The sequence below is a fragment of the Ornithodoros turicata genome, chromosome 1, assembly GCF_037126465.1.
Source record: "Ornithodoros turicata isolate Travis chromosome 1, ASM3712646v1, whole genome shotgun sequence".
In the NCBI taxonomy this organism is placed as follows: Eukaryota; Metazoa; Arthropoda; class Arachnida; order Ixodida; family Argasidae; genus Ornithodoros; species Ornithodoros turicata.
In genome coordinates this window covers 201,969,979-201,995,656 of record NC_088201.1, presented here as the reverse complement: position 1 = coordinate 201,995,656, position 25,678 = coordinate 201,969,979, and the positions used below count along the sequence as shown (strand labels likewise).

The window sequence follows — 25,678 nt, the reverse complement described above, 5'->3', positions numbered from 1 at the left end:
CCATGGGGACGCTGTAGCTCTCCAATGCTCAATTTGCCCAGCACATCAAAGTCGCTGTCAAAATGGCAGTGAAAAGTAGGAACCCTGGCGTCAGGACACATGGCCTCGAGGCCCGTAGCAGTCACATTGGGGGCGCTTGCTGGTGGTTGTTGGGCAAGCGATCGTCCTTATAACGCCTTCCGCCACGACTGAACAAGAGGAGGAGGTGCCCGAGCTGCACGTGCCAGGAAGCCTGTTAGCCGTCACCAGTCTCGACCGAGGCCCGGAACACTACGGAATAAAATGTCACACCCATGTTATTCCTGTGCTGACCTTTGTGTAACGCGCAGCTTTGCAAACAGCGGCAGCGACATGCGATACCGAACAGACACGCGGTCTGGACAAGCTCGCAGCTGAAGCGAAACATTGGAAATTTGTATTGTTTTTTTTTCCTTTTTTGGGGGGGGATGAAGTAGTCATCATTAATCCGACTATCACAATATGGGGTAAGTTTTTACTCCGTCACCGCATTGGCCGTTGCAAAAATATTGAAAGGTGCAACAACAACAAAATTTTTGCGGAGACGCCATTTATGTGGGCAGTTCGAAAGGAAGGGAATAGGCTATGAGGTGAGCTTACTACTAAAAAAAATAAAATTTTAGAAGGATGTAGAGGACGACGTTTTCGAACCCTTTGTGGTTTTGCAATATCGCAATTAGTGTATGCCTAGCTTCCTTCTGAAACCAGAAATGGTTAGGATGGCGGACTTTGGACTAGTTGGTGAATATCGGTATATGTAGTCATGTTCTCTTGTTACGGTGTAACCGCCGCTGAATATTTATTGACTACTGTCGTGTTCAACGTACGAACGCCATCTCCGGCGCTGAGGTTGAATTTGTGATATGTTCTTGTTAAATTTAATGTGAAAGTAACCTGTGTCAAACGTAAGCATGACCCGTAAAAATGATACTTTCAACTATGTTGGTTTCCGGTGGTTAAATGTAGTCAGAGAAAGAGGCAACCGGGATACGACTCAAATATTTCCGCGTTTCTTTCAGGGAATTAGTCATTGCCAATAATGCCTGTGTCTTCATTGAGTGTTCCTCATTCCAGATGAGGGCACAGTTTGAGGAGATGAAAGAGGACCAAAAGAAGAAAGAGAGCCAGCCTCCAAAGGTTTGTTGACTTTTAACGTTGTCTTTCTCCTCTTCTTAACACATGTGCGCTTCAGTGATCGTCCCAGTTCATCAAGCGAAAACTATGCCGCCATGCGCGACGCAATCCGTGGTATTCTACAGAACGTTCAAGCACACACACATCAACGTATTTTCAAAACTGCGTTCGCTCGTGTGCTATGTAATGAAACTCATCGGCACACTGAGAACAATAGCTAATATTTATCCTATCCATCAAAAGAGGAAGCTCGTCATTCTCCAAAGCAATGGGCTTCCAATGTAAGCAGACGCGTTGGGTATTGTGTGCGGTACTATATTACGACTACAAAGGCTTTTTAGTGTTTAGCAGCAAAGGTTAGCAGCGCGTGAGCATAGCACGCGCTGCTCCTAAGCAACCGCGAAGGTATGCAAAATATGAATGAATGCCTGGATGGGGCATACTATTATAAACGCGAAATGTTCTTACAGAAACGTTCTATATTTGGTGAATTTTGAGAGACATTAGGGGAGAGGTTGTTACATTCCTCTATGGTCCTTACAAAACATGAGTTTTTAAAAGTATTTGTGTGGGTTGCGTAACGTACAAAAGGAGAAGCGTTGACCAACAATAACTACAACCGAAAGAAACCCATGAAAAGATACGAGTGAAGGCAGCAATGAAAAATTTTGTCATGCGCCCTGGCATTAACCATCTACTGCGCAGTACAATGTTATTGAAAATGTCGACTGGCTCACATATTCCTAAAATTGGCCCTTCTATTATTCTAATTAATCAATTGATCATGCTGTGATAAACGTCCATGTACCAATGCCGCCTCTAAAGCTCGATATGGGAAGCGGCGTCCAGCAGCCTATATCCCATAATAATAATAATTGGTGGCTTTTCATCGTCAGACAACTCTGGTCAGGATCGACACCACAGTGGGGTTCATACAAAGATCACACAAAAACATCTTCGGAGTGGTGAGGCAGCTATAGTTGAATCGATTACTCGCTGAACGACTCAGACAGACCTCTACAGACAGTAGAGGAGACTTCAGCTGACTGGGTCAGAAAGGAGAATACAAAAATCTTTGGCAGCACGTAATGCACGAGCTTATAAGTTAAACGTAGCCAAGCCACCTCTGAGGTCTAAACAGTCGAAAGACCGAAACAGTTGTCCAGTGCTGCTATTGCGACGTTCGAGTTATAAAATCAGCTGAAGAGAGAGCCTCAGGTTTGCCTAGAGTTCTATTGTCGTTAGATGCATATGTACCATAGCAGAACTGTACAAGACGCATACAGCTATCGAAGCATTGATAGAGGGAATCGAGGGAATAGAGGGAAATAGAGGGAATCGAGGGAGCAAGACAGCTGAAACCCGAACCCAATTTTGCTCTCGTCCACCTCCTACTCAGTGGCCACGTAACCGGAACAATCGAATGGTTTGAGTTTCGTTGTGTTACTGTTAATGGTTTTATTATACGTGTTGGGGATATCTACTTCTTGATTTGGGTCGTGTCATATTGCGAGGCAGGGGCATTCCAGCACGGTAGTGAAACTTCTTCTCATTTCAGTGAAGAATCGTCGTAATTCTGTGTCCCGCTCTGTCCTGCTTGTTCTGTTGCGTGCTGCATGGAACGGACAGGCAGCAAATAAGCTGGTTATATCACGTTTTGCGAGTAGGTGCTGAGAAGCCTAGCTTACCGACGCCTTTTTTACTTGGATTCTTGGTCAAATGTTTGACAAGTCCGCCTAGAGTTCATGTTATACACCTCATCCATGCAGTCGTACAAAAATATCGCCTCCAGCTTATTTCTGATACGACTACCACTATGTTTCTGCGATCCTGCGTTACGAAGCTATTCTACTCTGAAACCGTAATTACTGAACGTAAATTCTTCTTGCATGAAAAGCGAAACCTGCTTGACGCCGAAATGCTTGCGGAATAGAGACGTGCACTCTGCTCTCGTTTGATACCTCTATGTGTTGAAGGGCGGCAAGTGATGGAAGGGCATCAGGAAACATTCATAAAGCGACAGAAACATCGTGCTTGTGTAAAGGAAATGGACGAAAAAGATCCAGAAGCACTGAACTGAAAGTCTCGTTGTCCTCCTCATGTGCAAAAATTTATCCTCTGTCCGCTGTCCTCCTCAGACTATTCTTCCAATCACGGAGGGAGGTGGTTCGCACGACGGCAAATGCGCTCCCTGAGAAGTGAAGGAGGAGATAAAGCGTACATTGTTGTTTCTTTCCCTCGTAAATCACGAAGGGCGTTACGGGTGAATCGCGTTTCTTTTTCGCTGGTGTCAATTTAACATACTTCATTCCGTATGAATTTTTCTTTTTTCATCTCAGTGCCGTTTTACTAATCTTCTTCTTCTCCTATGAGCATCCTTTATAGCCGATGACTGACTTTTTTCTGGTTTGTTCACACGTTCTTCATGGTCTTTCTGTGTCTACGTGATACATAGTTTCTTCTGAAATATGTACTGACGGTTTACTGACGCGTCTACTGTTCCTTTTTCATTTCATGGCGTCTTCACACAGCGGTATTCCCTGTTTTCTACATCCTTGTGGAACTTTTGTTGTATTTACAACCAGTTCACACCTGTGCGCTGCCTAATGGTGCCCACAAAAGTTTTAGGCGTTTGACCTGGCATCATGTTTGTGGTTGCCTTCCCTTTTAATATTTATTTAGTGACTGCTTGACTCGCGAAATAAGACGTGAGTTTATTATTTATTGCCGCCACAAAACTTGTGTTCTCTAGCATCCTTTGTTTTTGCCAAAGGCTGCTACTCAGCAGTATATAGTGCTAAGGGAGGTTTGGTCTGCGTTAATTGCTCCTGCATATTGCTGAAGGAATTTTCTCGCTAACGTAGGAATGTAGTAACGTAGAAGAAGTGTTTTGTATCTTTACGTCCAGCTTTTTGCATCCTAAGTTAGCACGAAATTTACTTCGAAAATATTGCGCTACATTGAAGCTGTTTCACGGGTTTTCTTTTTTCTCATTGTGCAGGTCGACAAGCAGAAACTAGCAGACGACCTCATTTCTGACGGTCCGTTCTTCTCGAAGACTCTTGGAACTTTTATGGCCTTATATAAGAAGACCGAACCTGATGCTTCCAGAAACCCGTGAAGCTGGTGAACGAATCGCTTATCTTAAGGGTGGTAAAGCTTAAGGGTGGTACTATGGCACACTTAGGGTCTGACTTTTTCGGGTTTAATGCGTTTCACGGCTTCTAGGGGGAGATCGGGCGCTATTGATACAACCGGGTGTTATCCGGCTTCTTTCTTTTCTTCTTTTTCTTTTTGTTCAGCACGCGGTCCGCCGTTAAAGGTGCCAACATGCCTTCCTGGAGTCATTCACTAACAGCTGTTGTTGCAACGTTAAATACCATATTATTGCACTCAAATAGTAATTCATCAGACGCGAGTATAGGCCGAAACTTAACAGCGTGCATGATACCTAATACAATGTAGTACGTGATTGTGATTAGGGAAGAAATCAGATTTAGCCCGAACAGATCCGAAACTGATTTTTGAGATAATCGGAAAGAATCGGGTTCAACACGAAAAATTCAGGCCTTAATTATCTTCCACACTGAAAAAAAAGAAGAAAGAGCGCCCATCTGCCGTATCGGGTGCTCATGCAGTGACTGATTGCAAATAAAGTCGGCACAGAGTTCACTGGATGTCTAACACGCTAACACACACATGTAACACGCTTTGGATACTTCGACTAACGGAAAGCAGATTGTTGCTAACTGCATCCGACGAGATCATCTGTGCAACAAGGTAACCTCCAATGGTTGTTGGAAAGCAACGCATACGGGGGTCAACAGGTGAGTTCAGCTTCCGCCATAAAGACATGTGTGGCGGCATTGCCAGCGCCATCACATCAAGGCGCGAATAATAAATAGCCTTGCCTCGCTCAGCCCGAGCTCTCGCTCTGACCTGGCAATCCCACCGCCATGTTGTTGCCTGGTCTCGTTAGTGTTCAGTAGCACTACAGTGGTGACCCGAACAATCCCTTGGACAATACCTGACGGACCTGGACATGGCAGTCGTCAATTCATCCGGCTTCTCGGAACTGCCCGCTCCGCCTGTTTCCCAGGTCAGCTTCGAAAGCTCAGCCCACGCCTTGTCTCAGCAGGTTCGTCATCTTACCCAGCTGGTCGCAAACCTTTTATGCCGACCAAGATCACCAACTTCCTGCCGCGCTGACCATCGCGCAGATTCCCCATCGGTTCCTGCGCGTTCCTGCTCCCGAACCTCCAGCAGACTTTGTCGCTACCACCACCGTTTCGGCGCCGATGCACAACGCTGCCTCCTACCTCGCTCGTGGTCGCGACAGCCGAAAACCCTTTCCACGACAAGCGCGCCCGAGTCCACCAGCAGCCGCCTTTTCCACATCATTGACCGTACCACCGGGATGCGCTTCCTCGTAGATACGGGCGCGGAAGTAAGCGTCATACCCGCCGACAAATTTTCACGCCGACCCCGACAGCAATGCTTCAGCCTAAGAGCCGCCAACGCCTCTACCATACCCGTTTACGGCCAACGGTCTCTAACCCTCAACATCGGGCTCCGAAGAGATTTTAAGTGGCTTTTTCTTGTCGCCGACGTCACCCAAGCAATCCTCGGAGCAGACTTTCTCAACAGTTTCAAGCTGCTCCTCGACGTCAACGGCAGGCGCCTCATTGATCGCTCAACGTCCCTGTCAGTCTGCGGCCTTAACCTCCCTGCACCACCATCCCGAGTACTATCTTGCACTGCGCCGGACGTTCCCTTCGCCTCTATCCTGAAGGATTTCCCTGCATTGACTCAACCACCCGACTGGACGAAACCCGTACAACACGACGTTGTTCACCACGTTTCCACCCGTGTCCCACCAGTTCACTTCCGCCCGCGGCGCCTCGCACCCTAAAAGTTCCGCGTGGCAAAGGCAGAATTTGACCACATGCTTGAACTTGGTATCATCAGGCCATCATCCAGTACGTGGGCTTCGCCGCTGCACATGGTGCCAAAGAAGACCGGAGACTGGCGCCCGTGCGGCGACTATCGCGCATTGAACAAAGCAACCATCCCCGACCGCTCTCCCATCCCGCACATCTTGGACTTCTCAGCTCATCTCGAAGGCGCCACCACGTTCTCGAAAATAGATCTCGTCCGCGCTTACCATCAGATTCCTATGGCAGAGGAGGATATACCAAAAACCGCCATCACGACCCCATTTGGCCTGTTTGAGTTCCTTCGAATGCCCTTTGGCTTGCGGAACGCTGCCCAGACTTTTCAGAGGTTCATCGACAACATCATTCGCGGATTACCATTTGTCTACGCGTACATGGATGACCTCCTCGTCGCAAGCCGCTCCCCAACAGAGCACGAACATCATCTTCGGGCGCTCTTTACCCGCTTGCAACAGAGCGGCATCATTATCAACACCGCTAAGAGCGAATTCGGAGTCGGAGAACTCGATTTCCTTGGCCACCATGTCAACAGCCAGGGCATCATGCCTTTACCATCCCGAGTCGCTGCCATTCAAGACTTTCCGCAGCCCGCTTCCGTGACCAAACTACGACAATTCTTGAGGCTGGTGAATTTTTACAGACGCTTTGTGCCATCATGCGCAGCCAAACTGAGTCCCCTCGAAGCTCTGCTCGCCACCAAGCGCTCGAAACACTCTGTGCTGGTTTGGACCCCTGAAGCGGCAGCTGCTTTCCAGGCAATCAAGCAGGCAATCGCTTCATCGTCCCTTCTATTCCATCCTGAACACGACGCCCCAACGTCCATCATGGTCGATGCATCCAGCACAGCTGTCGGCGCCGTCCGCCAACAACGTATCTCTGGCGCTTGGCGCCCTCTAGCATTCTTTTCACGCAAGATGAAGCCCCAGGAGACTCGCTACAGTACCTTCGGTCGCGAGCTCCTGGCCATATATCTCACCGTCAAGCACTTTCGCCATTTCTTGGAGGGCCAACAATTCACTGTATTCACCGATCATAAGCCCCTCGTCTACACATTTTCTTCATGCAGCACAAGCTACACCCCTCGTGAGACCCGCCACCTCGCATTTATCTCGGAGTTCACCACAGACGTTCAGCACATCAGTGGTGCAGATAATGTGGCGGCGGACGCTCTCAGTCGCGTCAACTGCATTGGGACAACCTGTCAGTCTTTGCTCCTCGACGCACTGGCTCAGGCCCAATCATCCGATCAAGAACTCGCATCTTTCAGAAGTGACCCTTCGTCTTCCTTAACCATAGAGGATGTCGACCTGCCAGGCACTACACATCCTGTCGCGTGCGATACGTCACAAGGTCGACCCCGCCCATTTGTTCCGGCGGTACTTCGACGAGAAGTCTTCTCGACCTATCATTCATTGTCCCATCCTGGCATACGCGCAACTCAAGAACTCATTTCTCGGCGCTATGTCTGGCCCTTCATGAACAAGGACATCAAGCGCTGGGTTCAAGCCTGCATTCCGTGTCAGCGGACTAAGGTTCACAGGCACACCCGCCTCCATCCTTCTCAGTTTCCTGCGCCAGACAGCCGCTTCGCTCACATCCACATCGACTTGGTGGGACCACTCCCAATATCATCCGGCTATCGTTACATCTTCACCATCATTGACCGCTTCACCCGTTGGCCCGAGGCTGTACCGGTACCCGACGCCACTGCATCCACAGTTGCAGCCGCCCTCTTGAACACCTGGGTGCCGCGCTTCGGTGTACCCTCTATCATCACGTCAGACCGAGGTCCCCAGTTCGAGTCCACCCTCTTCTCTAGACTCGTCAACACACTGGGCTGCAAGCGGATTCGAACGACTGCCTACCACCCGGCGTCAAACGGCCTCGTGGAGCGCTTCCACCGACAGCTCAAGGTTGCCCTCCGGGCTGCTCCCGAAACACCCTGGCCAGAAGTCATACCGCTCGCGCTCCTGGTGATCCGTTCCACCTTCAAACCTGACATAGGCTGCGCCGTCGCCGAGATGGTATACGGCACGTCCCGACGCCTCCCCGGAGATCTCATTTGCCCGTTGCCAGGCAGCACTGCTCTCTCACCAGCTGACTACGTTTCGCGGCTCCGCCGTACTATGGCCGCCCTTCGTCCAGCAACATCTCGGCCCTCGCGTGTGTCCTTGGCCTTCCAGCATCCCGACCTCGCCTCCTGCACACACGTCTTTGTGCGCTGTGACGCTGTACGGAAGCCCCTGCAACCGCCCTACACAGGCCCTCACCTCGTGCTGCGCCGTTCACCCAACTTTTACACCATTCAGCTGAACGGGCGCGAGGACACTGTTGCCTTAGAACGGCTTAAGCCGGCATACGTCGACGCTGTACCACCATTGCCACCCTCCTTCCCCGTGGAGCTACTGTACGACTCACCCTCCACGGCAGGCTGTCCGCTCACTACTCCAACTACTCTTCCCCCACCGTCGCCTCCTCGGCTGTCTCCCCGACTCAGGCCGCCCCGACAAGTCACTTGGGCTCCCAAGCTCGTTTCTATTCGCCAGCTTCCAGCGCTTGGCTAGGGGGGAGGCCCTGTGGCGGCATTGCCAGCGCCATCACATCAAGGCGCGAATAATAAATAGCCTTGCCTCGCTCAGCCCGAGCTCTCGCTCTGACCTGGCAATTCCACCACCATGTTGTTGCCTGGTCTGGTTAGTGTTCAGTAGCACTACACATGTACGAGCTGTGATATCTAAAATTAGACATAATTGATACTGTGAAAGCGGTTAATTTCGCGTTCTTAGTAATCCGCGAATTCCTGTGGGAGCCGACGGAAGTGGAAATCACGGGATCGGGAGTTCATGACACTGCCGACAGTAAACAACAAGAATTAGCCGGCCTCTACATGCCGGCTGGCTTATAGAGGCTTACCGTGAACTCCAATCCCGTAATTATGACATACGTGCTGGTTTTGTGAAAGCAGGTATCTACAATGCCAAGTGATGCACTATGCGAATCAACTGCTGATGTTGAAGTGACGTTTCAATTATAGAAATGCCTGACAAAGTCGATTTTTCTTTGTGGAGCTCATAGCGTCGCAAGTTCCAGTGCCCATACTTTTTCATACCATGACATTAATAATGTCATAATGTCATAACATGACATTACCTATACTTCGAGGAATCTTAATTTCGCAAAAAAATTTCGAACTCTCAAGTTCGCGAAAATTAAGTCCTCGCGAGAATTTCTACTTTTACGTCCCTAAATCTTGGCACCAGTGGTGAATGCATTGATGAATGCAGTATATGTCTGTCACATGCACATGCAGGTATATGGCTGGCTCATGCACAATATGTCTATACAAGTCAAAAAGGCAGCATGGATGATCGTACAAGATTTATTTTTATTAACGTGCTTGGTAAACGGCATAGCTTGACATTTCGGCCCTCGAAAGTCACGATCACAATAATCTGATAAGGCGTGAGTTCAATCACGGCTACGAACTAACGTGAAGGACCACATGGCGCATATCAGTGCATTCACCGGGTTATAGCACACCGATAAACAGAGCAGGTGTAATGTTATCTGGCGAGTGAGCTAATATGCGGCATGGTCGGGCTCACCGATACGCCATGTCGTCCTTCACGTGAGTTCGTAGCCGCGGCTGAACTAACGCCTTATCAGATGATTGTGGTCGTGACTTTCGAAGTCCGATATGCCGAGCTATGGTAAACACTGACTAGAGCTGCAAACCGTATAATCAAGTTCATCGTTAAGTCAAACATCTTCAGCATTTCCCCTCTTTGCAATATGACATGCTAACAAATTAATATTCTAAAGCGCATAGTGACATATATGTACACGTATCACAGAACGTGTATCACTGTCAGCTACAAGAAATGCCTCCGTCTTGACAGCTCCAAAGGTAACAAGTACTTTCGAGTGGGGTGGTCGATGGCAGCTGGTTGGAGGCAGGGACCTTCTCAGATTCACTGAATATAGAAAAGACAAAATATCCGATATCACTGTATGTAAAAATGTTGGTTTTCAGTCTGTTTACTACAGAACTGAAATTTATCAGAGAGAACTGATGTTCTGAGGCTGGAACAACATAGAAAGGACAAACACATACAAAGCCTCACGTTGTAGCCATAGCGCACTATTCTCACAACAATCCTTAGGTTTTTCGTAACAACTGTTTGGAAAATCCAGACCTTAAAATCCCTCGCTGGCCGCAGTTATCTGGCGGAAATGGAGAACTACTTGGTCTGCCCAAGGTCCTTCTTCATGTGAAAAATACAAATAAAAAGAGAATATGCGGCAAACATTTTGCGTGCATCTACATTTGTGTTGTTGTCTACAGGGGTCGGAACCGGTATTTTTTTCGTTCCGGTTCGGGTTCGGGTTCAGGCATATTGGTTCGGTTCGGGTTTAACTCCGCTGAACTGAAATTATCAGCTTGAACCGGTTCACGTATATCGGTTGGGTTCAAGTTCGGCTCCGCGAGAAACCAAAAAAAGACGCGGTCAGCGGTCGGGACATTTACAGGGATTGGAACATTTACTTTTTTTCGCTACTGGTTTAACCGGTTCATCAGCACTCAGCAGTAATTTTGCTACATGAAAGAGAGCTTGCCCTCACAGCTCACGGTTGTAAGAGAAAGGTGTGAGATAACCGTTTCAGGAAGTGTCAACTGCTGCCTCGCCACGACCACTTGGTCCACAAGACGAAGTGTTCTTACGGAAACGCACGAAGTTTTCCATAATTTCGGTTTCACTCTCTGCCTGTTCGTTCACAAGATGGTCAGTTCAGGGCATCCGAAGGGAGTAGCAGGGCTCTGATATTTTATTTTATTGCACTCCCGCGGTCGTCTGCTGAGAACAAAAAGCGAAGAGCTGGAAGCCTTTTGGCAGAAGCCGGTCAACGCCCTCATTTGTTCCGGCAAAAAACTGGCGATACAGTCAAACTTTTACATTTATCTGGCATCGTACAAAAATAAATAATGAAAAAAGGTCGCTCGATAGTACAATTAGGTATTTCACCTCTGAACCGATTCCCGAACCGGTAACCGTATCAATTTTTTTCGGTTCAGTTCCGGTTCGGTTCAGGACAAGCAAAAAAATTTCGGGTTCGGTAGGTTCCGATTCAATGGAAAAGAAATTTTTTTTTTTCGGTTTTCGGTTCGGGTTCAATTCCGCTTTCGATCTCTGGAACTTGTCTAAGGCTCACTGACAATGACATTTTGGCCGGGATAAGGCCGGGAAAACATGGGAAAAAGTACTCCGTCCTATGTCAGTTTCCTGTGTCGCTCTATCCGCATCCTCTCGATTGAAGTGGCGCTACAAATCTCAAGCACAAATTACAGCCAGTGCAGTTCGCTTGGTAATGGATTTTTGGATGGAAACCAGTTTCGTGAAAGCCCTGAGCGCCTTCAAAAAATACCGTGTTTAGCTACAAGCTTTCGAATTCACAGATATACTACCGTTGTTTGCCTATTTTCAAGTTGAATTGATCAAATTAGGTTAATTAATGTGTGACACGAATACAAGCTGCAGTAACGTATGGGAAAATAACTTTTTTAGTGAAGAGTTTATAAAGAGGTAGCGTTGGTAGTGGTGCGCACGCGCAAACCACAATGAGAGCTTCGCACAGTGCGCAGAACTGCCACGCTACCCCACACGCACGGAAAGGCGACAGCGTACGATGTACAAAAACTTCCTAGTGTATCGTACGCTATCACCTTTGGGTACGTAAGGGATAGCGTTGGTAGTTCTGCGCACGCGCAAACTATAAAAAGAGCTTTGCGCTGTCCGCACATCTCTCACGCCATCCCCTACGCACGGAAAGGCGACAGCGTACGATGTACAAAAACTTCCTAGTGTATCGTACGCTATCGCCTTTGGGTACGTAAGGGATAGCGTTGGTAATTCTGCACACACGCAAACCATAAAAAGAGCCTCGCGTTCTGCGCAGAACTCCCACACTATCCCTTACGCACGGAAAGGCGACAGCGTACCATGTACAAAAACTCTCTAGTGTATCGTACGCTATCGCCTTTGCGTACGTAAGGGATGGCGTTGGTAGTTCTGCGCACGCGCAAACCATAAAAAGTGGCTCGCGCTGTGCGCAGAACTCCCACGCTATCCCTTACGCACGAAAAGGCGGCAGCGTACAATGTACAAAAACTCTCTAGTGTATCGTACGCATCGCCTTTGCTACGTAAGGGATAGCGTTGGTGGTTATGCTCACGCGCAAACCATCAAGAGAGCTTCGCGTTATGCGCAGAGCTCCCGCAGTATCCCTTACGCCCGGAAAGGCGACAGCATACGAAGTACAAAAACTCACTAGTGTATCGTACGCTATCGCCTTTGGGTACGTAAGGGATAGCGTTGGCGGTTATGCGCACGCGCAGATCATAAAGAGAGCTTCGCACTATGTGCAGAACTCCCACGCTATCCCTTACGCACGGAAAGGCGACAGCGTACGATGTACAAAAACTCACTAGTGTATCGTACGCTATCGCCTTTGGGTACGTAAGGGATAGCTTTGGTAGTTATGCGCACGCGCAAACCATAAAAAGAGCTTCGCCCGTGCGCAGAGCTCCCACGCCGCTATCCCTTACGCACGAAAAGGCGACAGCGTACGATGTACAAAGATTCTCTAGTGCATGGTATGCTATCGCCTTTCGGTAAGTATGGGATAGCGTTGGTAGTTATGCGCACGCGCAAACCATAAAAAGAGCCTCGCGCTGTGCCCAAAACACCCGCACTATCCCTTACGCACGGAAAGGCGACGGCGTACGATATACACAAACTTTCTAGTGTATCGTACGCTATCGCCTTTGGGTACGTAAGGGATAGCGTTGGTAGTTCTGCGCACGCGCAAACCATCAAAAGAGCCTCGCGCTGTGCGCAGAACTTCCACGCCATCCCTTACGCACGAAAAGGCGACAGCATACGATGTACAAAAACTCTCTAGTGTATCATACACTATCACCTTTGGGTACGTAAGACATGACGTTGGTGGTTCTGCGTGTCCTCTGCGCCACGCGATGGAAATCACTTTCACGACCACGCAAACGTAGGACCGGGAGTTCTCCAGCTTCAGCTAGGACTTGCCGTGTTTCAGCCAAGGCAGCGACGAAGGCTTCGGGCGAACAGGGACCGAAGGTTATTGAACGATGTTGTAGAAACCCTATGCAAGACAGGAAGGCTGTAAAGCACAGTCGCCCTCACAAAAGCCGCGTGAACGGCTAAGAGGGAGCGTTGATCACAGCCCCAGCCGAGGCCAGAAATATATCGAATGGCAGGAAGCCATAGCTGCACTTTGGTTTCAAGGTGCTTCATGTGGCGAGCCCAGGGCATGTGGGAGTCCAGGACCACACCAAGGAAGGGATGGGAACGCAGAGGCGCGAGCTTCTGTGCACCAACCCAAAGAGTGAACTCACTCATAGCCTTGTGGGTGAAATGGAGCTCGACGCACTTTTCGGGCGAAAGGTCCATTCCAAGTCGTATAGGGTAGAGATGAACGTTGTTTAAGGCTTGTTGTAAAGGCCGCTGAATGGCTGGTCGTGACTTGCCTACAGTCGAAAGGGCAACGTCACCGGCATACACGGAGAATGCGACCTTGCTTGGAACTACCGATTTTAGTCCTGCCATGACCACATTATAAAGTGTAGGACTGAGAATGCTTCCTTGGGTTACGCCTTGGTGAAAAGGTTGTTCGGGGCTTTGGCCGTGGGATGTGCGGACAGCGACAGTTCGGTCCGTAAGGAAATCGTGTAGCCAGCTGAAAAGTCGACCTGAAACTCCAAAAGACTGCAACCCGTGGAGGACACAGATGTGCGAGACGGTATCATAGGCGCGCTTAATGTCCAGGAAGAACGATACAACGATCCGCCGATGAGCACGGGCATGTTGAACTGTAGAGACCAGATCTAGAACGGGATCCATAGAACTTCGGTGGCGTCGAAACCAGCCATTTCCTGAGGGAACGCACCTTGTTTTTCGAGCCCCCAGTCGAGGCGATGCAAAGCCATTCTCTCCATCTGTTTTCCCATACAGCTTGTCAGGTTCACGGGGCGAAAGGAGGATAGGGCATTTGAGGGTTTGCCTGGTTTTAGGATTGGAACAACTAAAGCCTCCTTCCAAGTAGATAGTGCGCATTCGTCTCGCCAAGACGTATTATAAACATAAAGGAGAGCTTGGAGTGACGGCTCGTCAAGGTTTCGCAGTGAGGCGTAAGTGATTTTATCTGGTCCTGGGGACGATCGCACATTCACAAGTTTCAACGCAGTCTTCAGCTCAATTAGAGTAAAGTCGCGGTCCATAACCTTCGGGGGACGGGGCCAGTCTCGGTGGATTTCTGTCTGTAGACTCTGGACGAAACTGTTGTGTACTGTGCACATTGAGGCAGCCGCTGGTGCCGTTACGACGACGGAGAAATCTGTCGCTATCGTGGTTTCGTCTACACCCTTAACGATAGTCAATGCGGCGGGAGGATTCTTTTGTGGGGCGCATCCTTCAGAGGTCGAATTGTCGTGCAGATCTTTGTGGCGGGGTCAACTAGTGAAAGGTGGTGACAAAACGTACGCCAACGCTTCCGATCCGCTTTCTCAAGTTCTGGTGTTACTTTAGCTTTCATCCGGCGGAACGCCACAATGTCAGGAAGTTGCACAGTTGGGCCAGCCGTTCTCTCGGCTCGGCGACGTAATGCTCTGAGGTGGATAATTGCGGGAGAATGACCGACGTGACCTGTGACTCGTTCAGACATGACTACCGCGTCCTGCATGGCGGAACGAATGCCTTGCGAGAGGGCCTCTGAGGACATGCCGGTGTGCACAGATGTTCGGAGGCCAGCACGAAAGAGTGCCTAGTTCGTGAAAGGGATCAGTCCAGTAGTGGGTGACAGAGGCAGTCTTTCGTGCGAAATATAGATGCGAAAGTGGTCACTACCTCGGGTGCCGACATCGGTAGCGCACGACATGTAGCGAATTATGTCTGCTGAGCAACAGGAAAGATCCATGACATCGAGTGACGTTGGTGATCGCATATAAGCTGGCTGACGGTTGCTGTCATTGACGTTGCTGTCTTTGCATTGTCTGAGGGATTCGCAGCAGCTACAACCATATCACATATTTCGAATCATCACCAAAAGGAGTTGGACGATACCGTTCAGAAGAAAAGAGATTACTTATATGTAACGAAAGATAAGAAATTAACACGCGATGATGTTCTCCCGCCGAATGATACCGCAACGATGCGCCTCCCACCGCAAAATCTCGTAGATACAGAGCCACACACCCCAACCAGCAGCAATTGTTCCCGCTGCAAGTCATGTGAAAAAGAATGTCGTCGTAAATTTTTCATCCGCCACCATCACGGACCACGAACACTCGCTTCTTAATCGGGGACTATCCTGCTCTCCAAACAGTGATCTCTAGAACCAATACCAGCTTCGTTTGGATTGGGATAAATTCGCAAGACAGTTGCGTGCCAGAGATTATTTTCATGATAAGGCCAGCTTATCGCGAAGCGAATTCGGGGTGATCGCATATAAGTTGGCTGTCGGTTGTTTAGGAGGCACATGTGAGCAATCTTCATTATTTCTAACAGTCTCCTTCCCCGTCCGTCCGTTCTACGGCTTCTCCAGGCCGTATGATGAGCATTGAAGTCACCCAGTACAACAGCTGGGGATTCCAGTGAACTGAATACGCGGTGGAGGTCAGTCCACGGAAGCTGTACCGCGCGACGTAGATAGAAACTGACGACGGTTAAGAGCATGTCCCCAAGACGGATCTTACAGGAGACATAATCATAAGGTCGATGACAAACTGACCCTATGGGAGCAGCAACGAGGCCATTACGAATGTATAACGCTCTTCGGCTCTCAGAGGATTGATGAGATCGATAGATTGTATAACCATTAACGCAATGTGCAGCATCCATGCCATGTTCGCATACAGCTCTGAAAGGAAAGTTGTACTGGTAAAGATCAGATTTAAAGTCTGGGAGCTTGTTACGTAGGCTGCGGGAATTCCACTGCATCGCGATATCCTTTCTATACAGTTCCATCATGCGGAGATAACGATAATGCCAAAAGCGCTTGAACGTCAGGCAGTTGCGACGCACGAGGAAATGCAGAGACAATTGCCTTGACTGTCGTGAGTACAGCAGAGAAGAGTGTTCGAGACAGGGGACAGCTTCGGTGGTTGGTGGTGCTAACTGTCGTCTCATGACTGATGGGTCTGTTAGACCGGCGTAAGTGCGTGTAATCTGCCTTGCGGGACCCGGGTGTGTCGGGTGGCTGGTTCAGAAGGGCTTCGTCGCGGTGGCGTTCTGCAACCTCCGTTCGCCTTGTGAAGACCAGGGTGGGAGCGTAGGAAAGTCGTGGTCATCCGTACGAGGCGTGACGGTGGCATTGCCGTCCCTGGGAGCGTCAGAAGGAAGGCGTAATACTTGGTCTTGATGTCTTTTTGTGGCGGCGGTCTTCACGGGACATAAAGAGAATGATGCAGGATGGCCGGATTTACAGTTGGCACAATTTGGCTCTCTCTTTTTGTTGCAGTCAGATCGGCGGCGAGGCCCAGCGCATATGCCACACCTAAGTGCACCTTGGCAATTTCGAGCAAGATGGCCAAAGCGTTGACAGTTATAGCACTGGATGGGGCCTTCGATGTACTCTTGAACGATGAAGGTCTGAAACCCGAGGGCAATTCGATGTGGAAGAGGGATTGTGGGAAGAAGTTGACAGGACATGGTGCTTTTCTAGAGTTGCCAGTAGCACCTTGTCCTGTAAACTTGCTCTGTCTTAGTCCACCTTCCTTGTTGCGCTCCACCTACTATGAGTTGACACCAACTAGCCTAGTTTCTCGGGGTGTACCCCGTTTGAAATCCTTAAAAATAATCTTTAAAAAATAAACGCATAAGTTGCCACTGTTAAGAATAAATCTCCCAGAATATACGCTTACAAATCAAGGCCCAAAAAAAATAATCGCTGAAATATCCCCATGTAAGTAAAAACAATTTGGAATCCCGAGTTAATGTATAGCCCTGACAGGCCAACTTTAGATCTCTCTTTAGATAGATATCCGTTTCCAATATTTTTTATATTACACTACCCCTTAGGTGTATATGTGAGTGTGGTGCAATATATTAATATTACGTTGCTAGCTACATAACATTACTGCACTGTGTATTGTACCGAGGGTGTCACCCCACATATTTTATCCTGAAAAATGCCTTTACATCATTTTCACTACTCTTTCTTTGCATTCTGCTATGTATATCTGTTGTTGGATATTCTGTGATATGTTTAAATACAGGGTTGCTCAATGGTAGATGCACATATTACGTGTGCAGAAGAGCAAGTATGCAATGTAGTCTTTCCTAGTATCCTCTGGCCAGTATAACGTGAGGGCCGTTCCATACCAAAATACCTATACTGCAAATTTTTTAGCGTCCCCTGAGTAGCATTAAAACACCCTTGTAACTTGAGATCTTTGCAACATACTGGTTCGGGTTCTTTTATTTAACATCATTTCTGTTTACAAGATTTGATGCGGAACCGCTAGGCTACTACTGCGATACTGATACCTTTACAACATGCTACTGTGATGTTGATACGTTTACAACATAATACTGTGATACTGAGATCTTCGGAACATACTGCTGTGACATTTTACAAAATGTGACACACTGTTGAGCGGTCACTACTACAAAATCAGATTGATTATGCAATTGAACAAAGTTAAAAACTTGGCAGGTTGGTAATTCATTTTAAAACCGATAAAACCCCAGTGCTGGGTAAAAATGGGTGAACCTGTGCTGTCCTTTGTAGCTTTTTTATGTCAGGGTTTCATCAATTTTAGAATTATGATTTTTTTTTTGCTTTCTTCAGTGCCTGAAATAGATTTGGCGGGTGTTGGCAGTGACTGTTCCCACTGTTCCCCCAGTGACTGTTAGTAGGGAGAGGATGTTGCTTTGTCTTTTTAGTCATTGAAAAGTACAGTGAGTATAATAATATTCAACATGAATTTTGCATTCCATCAACCAGCTGTGTTTACTGGTTCCTGATACTGGTTCCTTGAGGAATTTTTGTGTTTTCACATGAAGTGTTTCTGATGCTCATGCTTTAACGATATTTCATGTTTTTAAAGCGAGGTTTTCTACTTTTTGTAATCTGCTTGCTAGTAATATTATACGTATGTAGTGGATATCACAACTTTGTTCAATGTTCCGTTATATTCTACTTTACATTATTCAAGTGTGTTCAAGCATGTTTTTTCTGTGTCACTGAAGTATGTTCAAGTAGTGTTTACTCAACATTAGTGAATTTAAGTAGTATTCAGTCTGGCCGAGGCTACATGGGGTCCAGTTAGAAACATGGTCCCCTGGGCCCTGCCCTGAGCCCTGCGCGTATTTTTCCCTGCGCGGAGCGTGTGCGGAGGGTTGTCCACGTGATTATCGGTGGGGGAGGGCTGCGTGCACGCTTACCCTCTCATATTTTTCAGCCTGGGCAGACTTCTTTGGCCATACTTCACATATTTTTCCGATACTGCAGGTGAGCGGTTTACGTGCAGAGACATGCAAAGAAGGGTCATACACAAAAAGTACAAATCAAAATATATTTATTAATGCCAATCAAGCTGAGATATATTTATTAAAGCCAATAGTGCTGAGAATTGTGATGCCAATCAGGTGAAGGAGAAAAACCCAGCCGAAAAACCTTCACCACCTGTAACAGGGCGGTGCTCGGGTGGAGGGTTGCTGTGGTGGGCGGAGCGTGACCGGAGGGCTGCGTGCGTGCTTACCATTCACCCTGGGCCGCCGACTTTCGTCATTTTTTAGCCTGAGTCGACTTGAATAGTAATTTTTCCAGCTACAACAGGTGTGCAGAGACATGCAAAGGATAGCCATACACAAAAGTACAAGTGAAAATATATTTATTAAAGTCATTAAGAATTATGTTATGACTCTGCGTGAATGGGAAAAACTTGAAAAAATCTGAAATAGAAGGAACACAATACACGTAACAAAGAATATTAGAGGTATGATGCATTAGCATTGAATAGGTATCACAAATCAAACATAATATTTTTATTAGTGGAAGTTTACAATGAATCAGAATTGATAGCGCATTTAAAATATTCTTAATCAATACGATTACAATCAAAATTACAAATTGTATTATAAAACGTCTAATATTCCTATACGTGAGAACCATCAGTGCAATAGCGGGAAGTTCTGATAGTTGTATGCAATTAAATGTGAACAGCAGAGACTCTGGAGGACTATGGGACACGAACACAAGAGGAAATAAAATCTATACCACTACATTGGTTAACCAAACAACATAGTAATCTATCATTCAGAAAATGAAAAAATCAAACTCGTCAGGAAATAGACATGTTAAAAATGAACTTCACCACATAGCACGCTCCTAGCTAACAATCAGAACAAAGAACGACACGAACACAAGAGGAAATAAAATCTATACCAATACAAAGAGGATATTCCACTTCACCACATAGCACACTCCTAGCCAACAAACAGAACAAAGAACGACACGAACACAAGAGGAAACAAAATCTATACCAATAGAAAGAAGATATTCCACTTCACCACATAGCACACTCGTAGCCAACAAACAGAATAAAGAACGACACGAACACAAGAGGAAATAAAATCTATACCAATACAAAGAAGATATTCCACTTCACCACATAGCACACTCCTAGCCAACAAACAGAACAAAGAACGACACGAACACAAGAGGAAATAAAATCTATACCAGTACAAAGAAGATATTTCACTTCACCACATAGCACGCTCGTAGCCAACAAACAGAGCAAAGAACGACACGAACACAAGAGGAAATAAAATCTATACCACTACAAAGAAGATAATCCACTTCACCACATAGCACACTCCTAGCCAACAAACAGAACAAAGAACTACACGAACACAAGAGGAAATAAAATCTATACCAATACAAAGAAGATATTCCACTTCACCACATAGCACACTCCTAGCCAACAAACAGAATAAAGAACGACACGAACACAAGAGGAAATAAAATCTATACCAATACAAAGAAGATATTCCTAATCAAAACAACATAGTAATCTATCATTCAGTAAATCAGAAGAAAAAATCATACTCATCAGAAAATAGACATGTTAAAAATGAGCTTCACCATATAGCACGCTCCTAGCCAACAACCAGATCTAGTGATATCTGACCTGATTTGTTGAAGACGGATGCCGATAGATGTATGGAAGACCAAGGAACGCGAGCGACAAGAGGAAATGAAATCTATACCACTACAAAGAAGATATTCTTAATCAATACGATTACAATCAAATTACAAATTGTATTATAAAAGTCTGAGACGTGAGAACCATCTTTGCAATAGCGTGAATATTTGTCATAACATTTCGAGCGCAATAGGGAATCTCAGTTTCATATTCCAACATTACTCAACTTTTAATTTCCTATTAAGTGAACAGCATAGACGTAAGGAAATAACGAGAAACAACACAATCATCAGCTACAATTAATAGAGAGCCAAACCTGCGCACCATCCAACACATAAGGAAATAATAGCTAATCAATCTATCAATGGCGAAATAGCACAGACTTAACGCTGAAGAACAGAGGAACACGCGGCGACACGTAAACATCAACAGAGGAAAATAATCAATCACTGAACCATCATAAAATCGACCAATATACAATTTTCATTCTAACAAACACTACGAACCTTGATGGAAATATCCAAGACAAAGAAAATATGCACTGTTTTCACTCTTTTCCTCAAAGCCGGGAGACTTTATGTCTCTATCTATGTGACCATAGCACCGCGCATGCTTTATCACTCAAAGGGTTAGGGGTTATATTACTTCGTCCAGCAAATGGGACGCTCTAGAGGTCAGATAAGAGAGTTCAAAGGCGATATATTTTATTGTGCAGCGCAAATAGACGTCGATATCATTCGCTGGGGTCACTATCTTTTCGCATCGTTTCCCTGAAACGGAAATCTTTCGTCAAGGTGGTTGACAAGTCGGCTAAGTTTGTAGAGATGCGATATTGTTATTGAAGATGCAGAGAAAGTCCAAATTATTAATTGGTAGCAACGATTTAATTACATCGATTTTTTGTAATATCTTGCAATAGAAATTTCTAATGAACCACACAGAAATATCAAATGTGAAATGCAACTCAGAGTTATGAGGCATTCCAACCTTAGAGATACTTATTTATGTCAATCGAGTGAACAATTGAAGCAAATGCAAGAGAATAATTATTTCAGGCAGTAAGTTCACAACTCATAGAGTACCAGACTAGTGAATACTTGAAACAAAATCAAACAATAATTCTCACGACAGGTGGAGATTATGGCATTCTAAACCAGATAATAAAATTTTAATCAATAAAATAAACATAGATATGCTTTTAATTAAGTGTAGACGTGCACTTGAAAACAGAAGAGACAATTGCTCTACTTTGAAAAGATGGACAGATTTTGTACTCGATACCATAAGTCATAGGAAGATGTGATAAAAAACTGCTTCGAAAACGAGAAGCCGCGAAACGATTTCATTATCGCTGCATTTCAATACGTCCTAGACATGGTCGTATTCGGAGATATAGTACAAACTACAGAACTGAAGGTGCAAGAATTTATATGCCGAATCTACAATACTTATAAAAATATCTGCACATCAACGTCGGAACGGCCTTTGCGATTGAGGGCGGAGTTTTTGAGGTTTGCCAACGAAGAATTGAAATACACTAGACCAGATGTAATTGTAATCATTGCAATGGGCATTGCGTACATCAACAAAGCAGTCGGATCAAATTATCATATACAAGCGGTCTATATCGCACGATTCATTACGGATTTGTTGAAATTACACATATCTGAGATGGAAAGTACATAAAATCTTATCACGTGATATATTCCACTACCACGGCAACGCAATTATTTTCTTCTACCCGTCTCTGCAACGATGCCGAATCAACAGAAGTTCAATATTGTTGTGCAAGGTCTGATGTATTATCACCTGTTGAAACTCAACAAACATATCAATTGCGGTGGACCACCGGACGATTTTCATCTAATACTCTCTTGTACGCCATTCAAGAATCTTCATACAAAGAAAGGAAACATCAATAAGAGAGTGTACAAGTTCATCGCGACAAAGTGCAAGTTGTTGAAGCAATACAAACACGGCGACAACATAATGCCTGCGTTAATCAACGCTGGATTCAAGCGCCCAATAATTAGAATACACTATTTAATGTCTCCGGAATTCATCAATGAAGACAACAAACGAAAACTTCAGAGTTTGAAATAGAACTGTAATTTATCGAAATAAACAAGTGTATAACTGAAACAATAAATGTAATCTTTGTCATCATTATAATGATAAACACCTTACATTTAGCATGGCTATACTGAGAACAGTGATCGCCAAGGAAACGAATATTCCACAATTTGTGTAAGAATTCTCATATGGAATGAGACCTGACCACCAAATATGTTTTACTCGACTACACTCTGTACAAGTTCAACAACCGAACGATAGAATTGCCGGAGAAGGATCGGTCATTGAAATTTAGAGACATGATAAATCAGTCTATGATTACAAAAAGGATCACTAATCTCATGTGAAAACTCATCATATTTCATGAATTAAATTCCACAGTGCATGTATATTTCTCAATCAGATGCACTATCCCAGACTTAGTAAAAGAAGAAAAGGCCTCTTTGACAAGCAACCCAATTGGAGTGCGGAACAAATAAATATTTTCGTCCACACAGTCCCAAGCAGCAAAATGTACTGAAAGTCGAGTGCGATAGGGGTGGACGGGTAGGTGGAAGGCCTTGAACAGACGCCTGAAACTAAAGAACATTGATAAGACACATACCGTCCACCCCTATTGCACTCGACTTTCAGTACATTGTGCTGCTTGGGGTTGTCCATTGTTTGAGTAGGAAAAAGGAGCCGTCCAAGGCTTGCAGTGGGGGCCAAGATAGGGCAAAAACGGGAAATAAGGCAAGATAACTGATTGCGGCGGGTCGTTCGCGACAACTTTTACAATCGCATTGGGGTTCACTGCGTGGGAGATAATACGAAGCCTTCGCGAAAAGCGAATCTATTATCAGATGCCACAATGCAAACGAAAGATTTTACGAGCACGACGTACAGGCCAAGTCTACGTTTCTAATCACGTAGTCTTCGTAACACACGGCACACAAACGTATATGAAATAATTTCCAAGTGGCAATCAGATTTTGGGAGAAGCGGATCACACAACAGCCATCAGAAGTGCTTAACCAATGTACAACGAAGATGAGTGTTATGCATAAACACAATGGAAGATATGTTATATTAATTATAATAACCAGATCAGCGCAGGTCACACATAAACGTAGATCCAATTCACAAAATACACCCGACTTTTCCCGTAACCATACAGAAAAACTATTACACTATTTTATTGTCATAGCATCTGGGCACTACAAATGGAAAGGCCATACTTTAATTTTATAAGTATTTAGGTCATAACGTTGTAACACGCAAATTCCACACTAAAGATCATTTTCTTCTTTAAATTTTCAAAGTCGAAACTGCACGCTATTTCTTGCATTTTTCTAAAGATATAGATTAAAAAGTTGTGCATATACTCACACATACTATAGAAGATATTTGATTGCGGTTTAATTGCTAAATCTTATCGGTTCACATTCAGGAGAAGTGGTGGCTACCACACATCAGTAAGACTTTAATTACAATTTGAACAGGTATTGCGATTTATGATCAGTGTTGTAGAATGTGTAATTTCACAATACGCAAGCTTTAGGTCGCTCACTTTGACGAGCACTCTTTCACGATGTCAGGGAATTTAATCGAATGGATTGATATTTTCTGTATACACTATAACATAATGAGAATTCTTTATGTCGTGGATATTAAAAGTTACGAATATTTTTCGAACGAAAATTTACTTAAGACTCGACGAACTCGTTTCCAGAAAAAGCAACACGCTCGCGTGCGGTACTGCGTTAACGCGTTGGGTGCAGAATCGCGTTCGGTTTCGGGTACGGCATTCGAGAAACGCGGCCCGGCGTGTTGCCGAAACGTCTTCGTCGACGCGGGTGACCCTTTCTTCCAGTCTTAAGTAAATTTTCGTTCGAAAAATATTCGTAACTTTTAATATCCACGACAGACAGACGGACGGACGGGCGGGTGTACTGACCACGTTTATCCGGAAACGCACATCTTCGTCTGGACGCCATTAATTAGCAATTAGAGCTAATTGGGACCCCCCACATTAATCAGCACCCTCCAGGGAGCCATCACACTAATTGGGGAATGTCTATCTCGCGTCCAGACCAGTTGTGCGTTTCCGGATAATCGTGGTCATAAAAAATAAAAAATAGGCAGAAAATAAAAAGATAGAAATAGAGTGGAGAGAAACAATTTATTCGAAAATCAACGATGCCGCGGCGAAGAAGCCGCTCCGCAACACACGAGTGACCAGCGCCCGCCATGTTGGTAGTTTGCACCCAGCAGTTGCAGAGATCGACGACAGGTGGCCACTTAGTTGCAAGGCATCACACCAGATGGCGCCACCATCATAGCTCTAGACGAGAAAGACAGAGAACAAGATACTAGCGGCAGGTAAAAATGACAGCACTGCTAAACAAGTCTAGGCATGCGAGAGAAAAGGTCTAACCGCTACTGCTAAAACAGCACGGAGAAAACAGTACACATCGGGGAAAAAGGCTTACGGGGACGATCGCTTAGGCCTAACCTCAACGTCACAACACTATGCAGCTAACACAAGGCGGGAACCACTGGGCACACATCGCTAAACATGCGTCAACAGGCTTGCTCACCGCAAAACAAGTCTACACATACGAGAGAAGGCTTAACAGGAGCGCGGTCAAATCACTCGTTGGTCACCGCTAAACACGGCAAACATACGAGGAAAGAGGCTTACGGGGGCGATCGCTTAGGCCTAACCCCAACACTACGCAGCTAACACAAGGCGGGAACCACTGGGCACACATTGCTAAACATGCGTCAACAGGCTTGGACACCGCAAAACAAGTCTAAACATTCGAGAAAAGGCTTAACACGAGCGCGGTCACCGCTAAACACAGCAAACATACGAGAAAAGGAGCGCGTCAAATCACTCACCTTTTCCCCCGCGGCAACTTCCAGGCAGAAACTGAGCGAGCGCGGAGAACACACTTCTGCTCTCTACGAGAGCCAGTCAGAAACTGAGCGAGCGCGCGGAGCGCACGTCCGTCTTCCGCGACAGCCCGAGAGAAACTCAGTGAGGCGACGCGCAGCGGGCGGCAACTATGGATGCGCGCGCGGCCTCTGCTCCACCCGTCCGCGCGCGCGCTCCTAGCGCCCTCTGCGCCGCCCGCGGGTGTTTTCGGTTTCGGCTCTCTGCTGCGCGCGCGCTCCTAGCGGCGACGGGTGGCTTTTGAGTTTCGGTTTCACTCTTGCGCGCGCGCGCGTTTATCTCTATAAAGGCAGCGCGCACCGCGCTCGCGTCATCACTACG

At 46.3% G+C, this 25,678-nt stretch overlaps 1 protein-coding gene and 1 long non-coding RNA gene across 2 annotated transcripts in view; one reads left to right on the top strand and one right to left on the bottom strand.

Moving 5' to 3' along the window:
* The window catches only part of LOC135378948 (uncharacterized), a 67,333-nt gene extending 62,509 nt beyond the window's left edge, over positions 1 to 4,824 (top strand). Inside the window, exons 5-6 of the mRNA XM_064612135.1 lie at positions 1,093 to 1,155; positions 4,154 to 4,824. Coding sequence (XP_064468205.1) covers positions 1,093 to 1,155; positions 4,154 to 4,273 — 183 coding nt within the window. The 3' untranslated portion in view covers positions 4,274 to 4,824. The remainder of the gene's footprint in view (positions 1 to 1,092; positions 1,156 to 4,153) is intronic.
* A 19,742-nt stretch (positions 4,825 to 24,566) lies between these two features.
* Positions 24,567 to 25,418, bottom strand: LOC135375458 (uncharacterized). Its single transcript, XR_010417248.1, has 2 exons — positions 25,303 to 25,418; positions 24,567 to 24,742 (listed from the first exon to the last, which is right to left on the bottom strand). It is a non-coding gene; the product is annotated as an uncharacterized LOC135375458 (long non-coding RNA).
* Between the last annotated feature and the right edge of the window lie 260 nt (positions 25,419 to 25,678).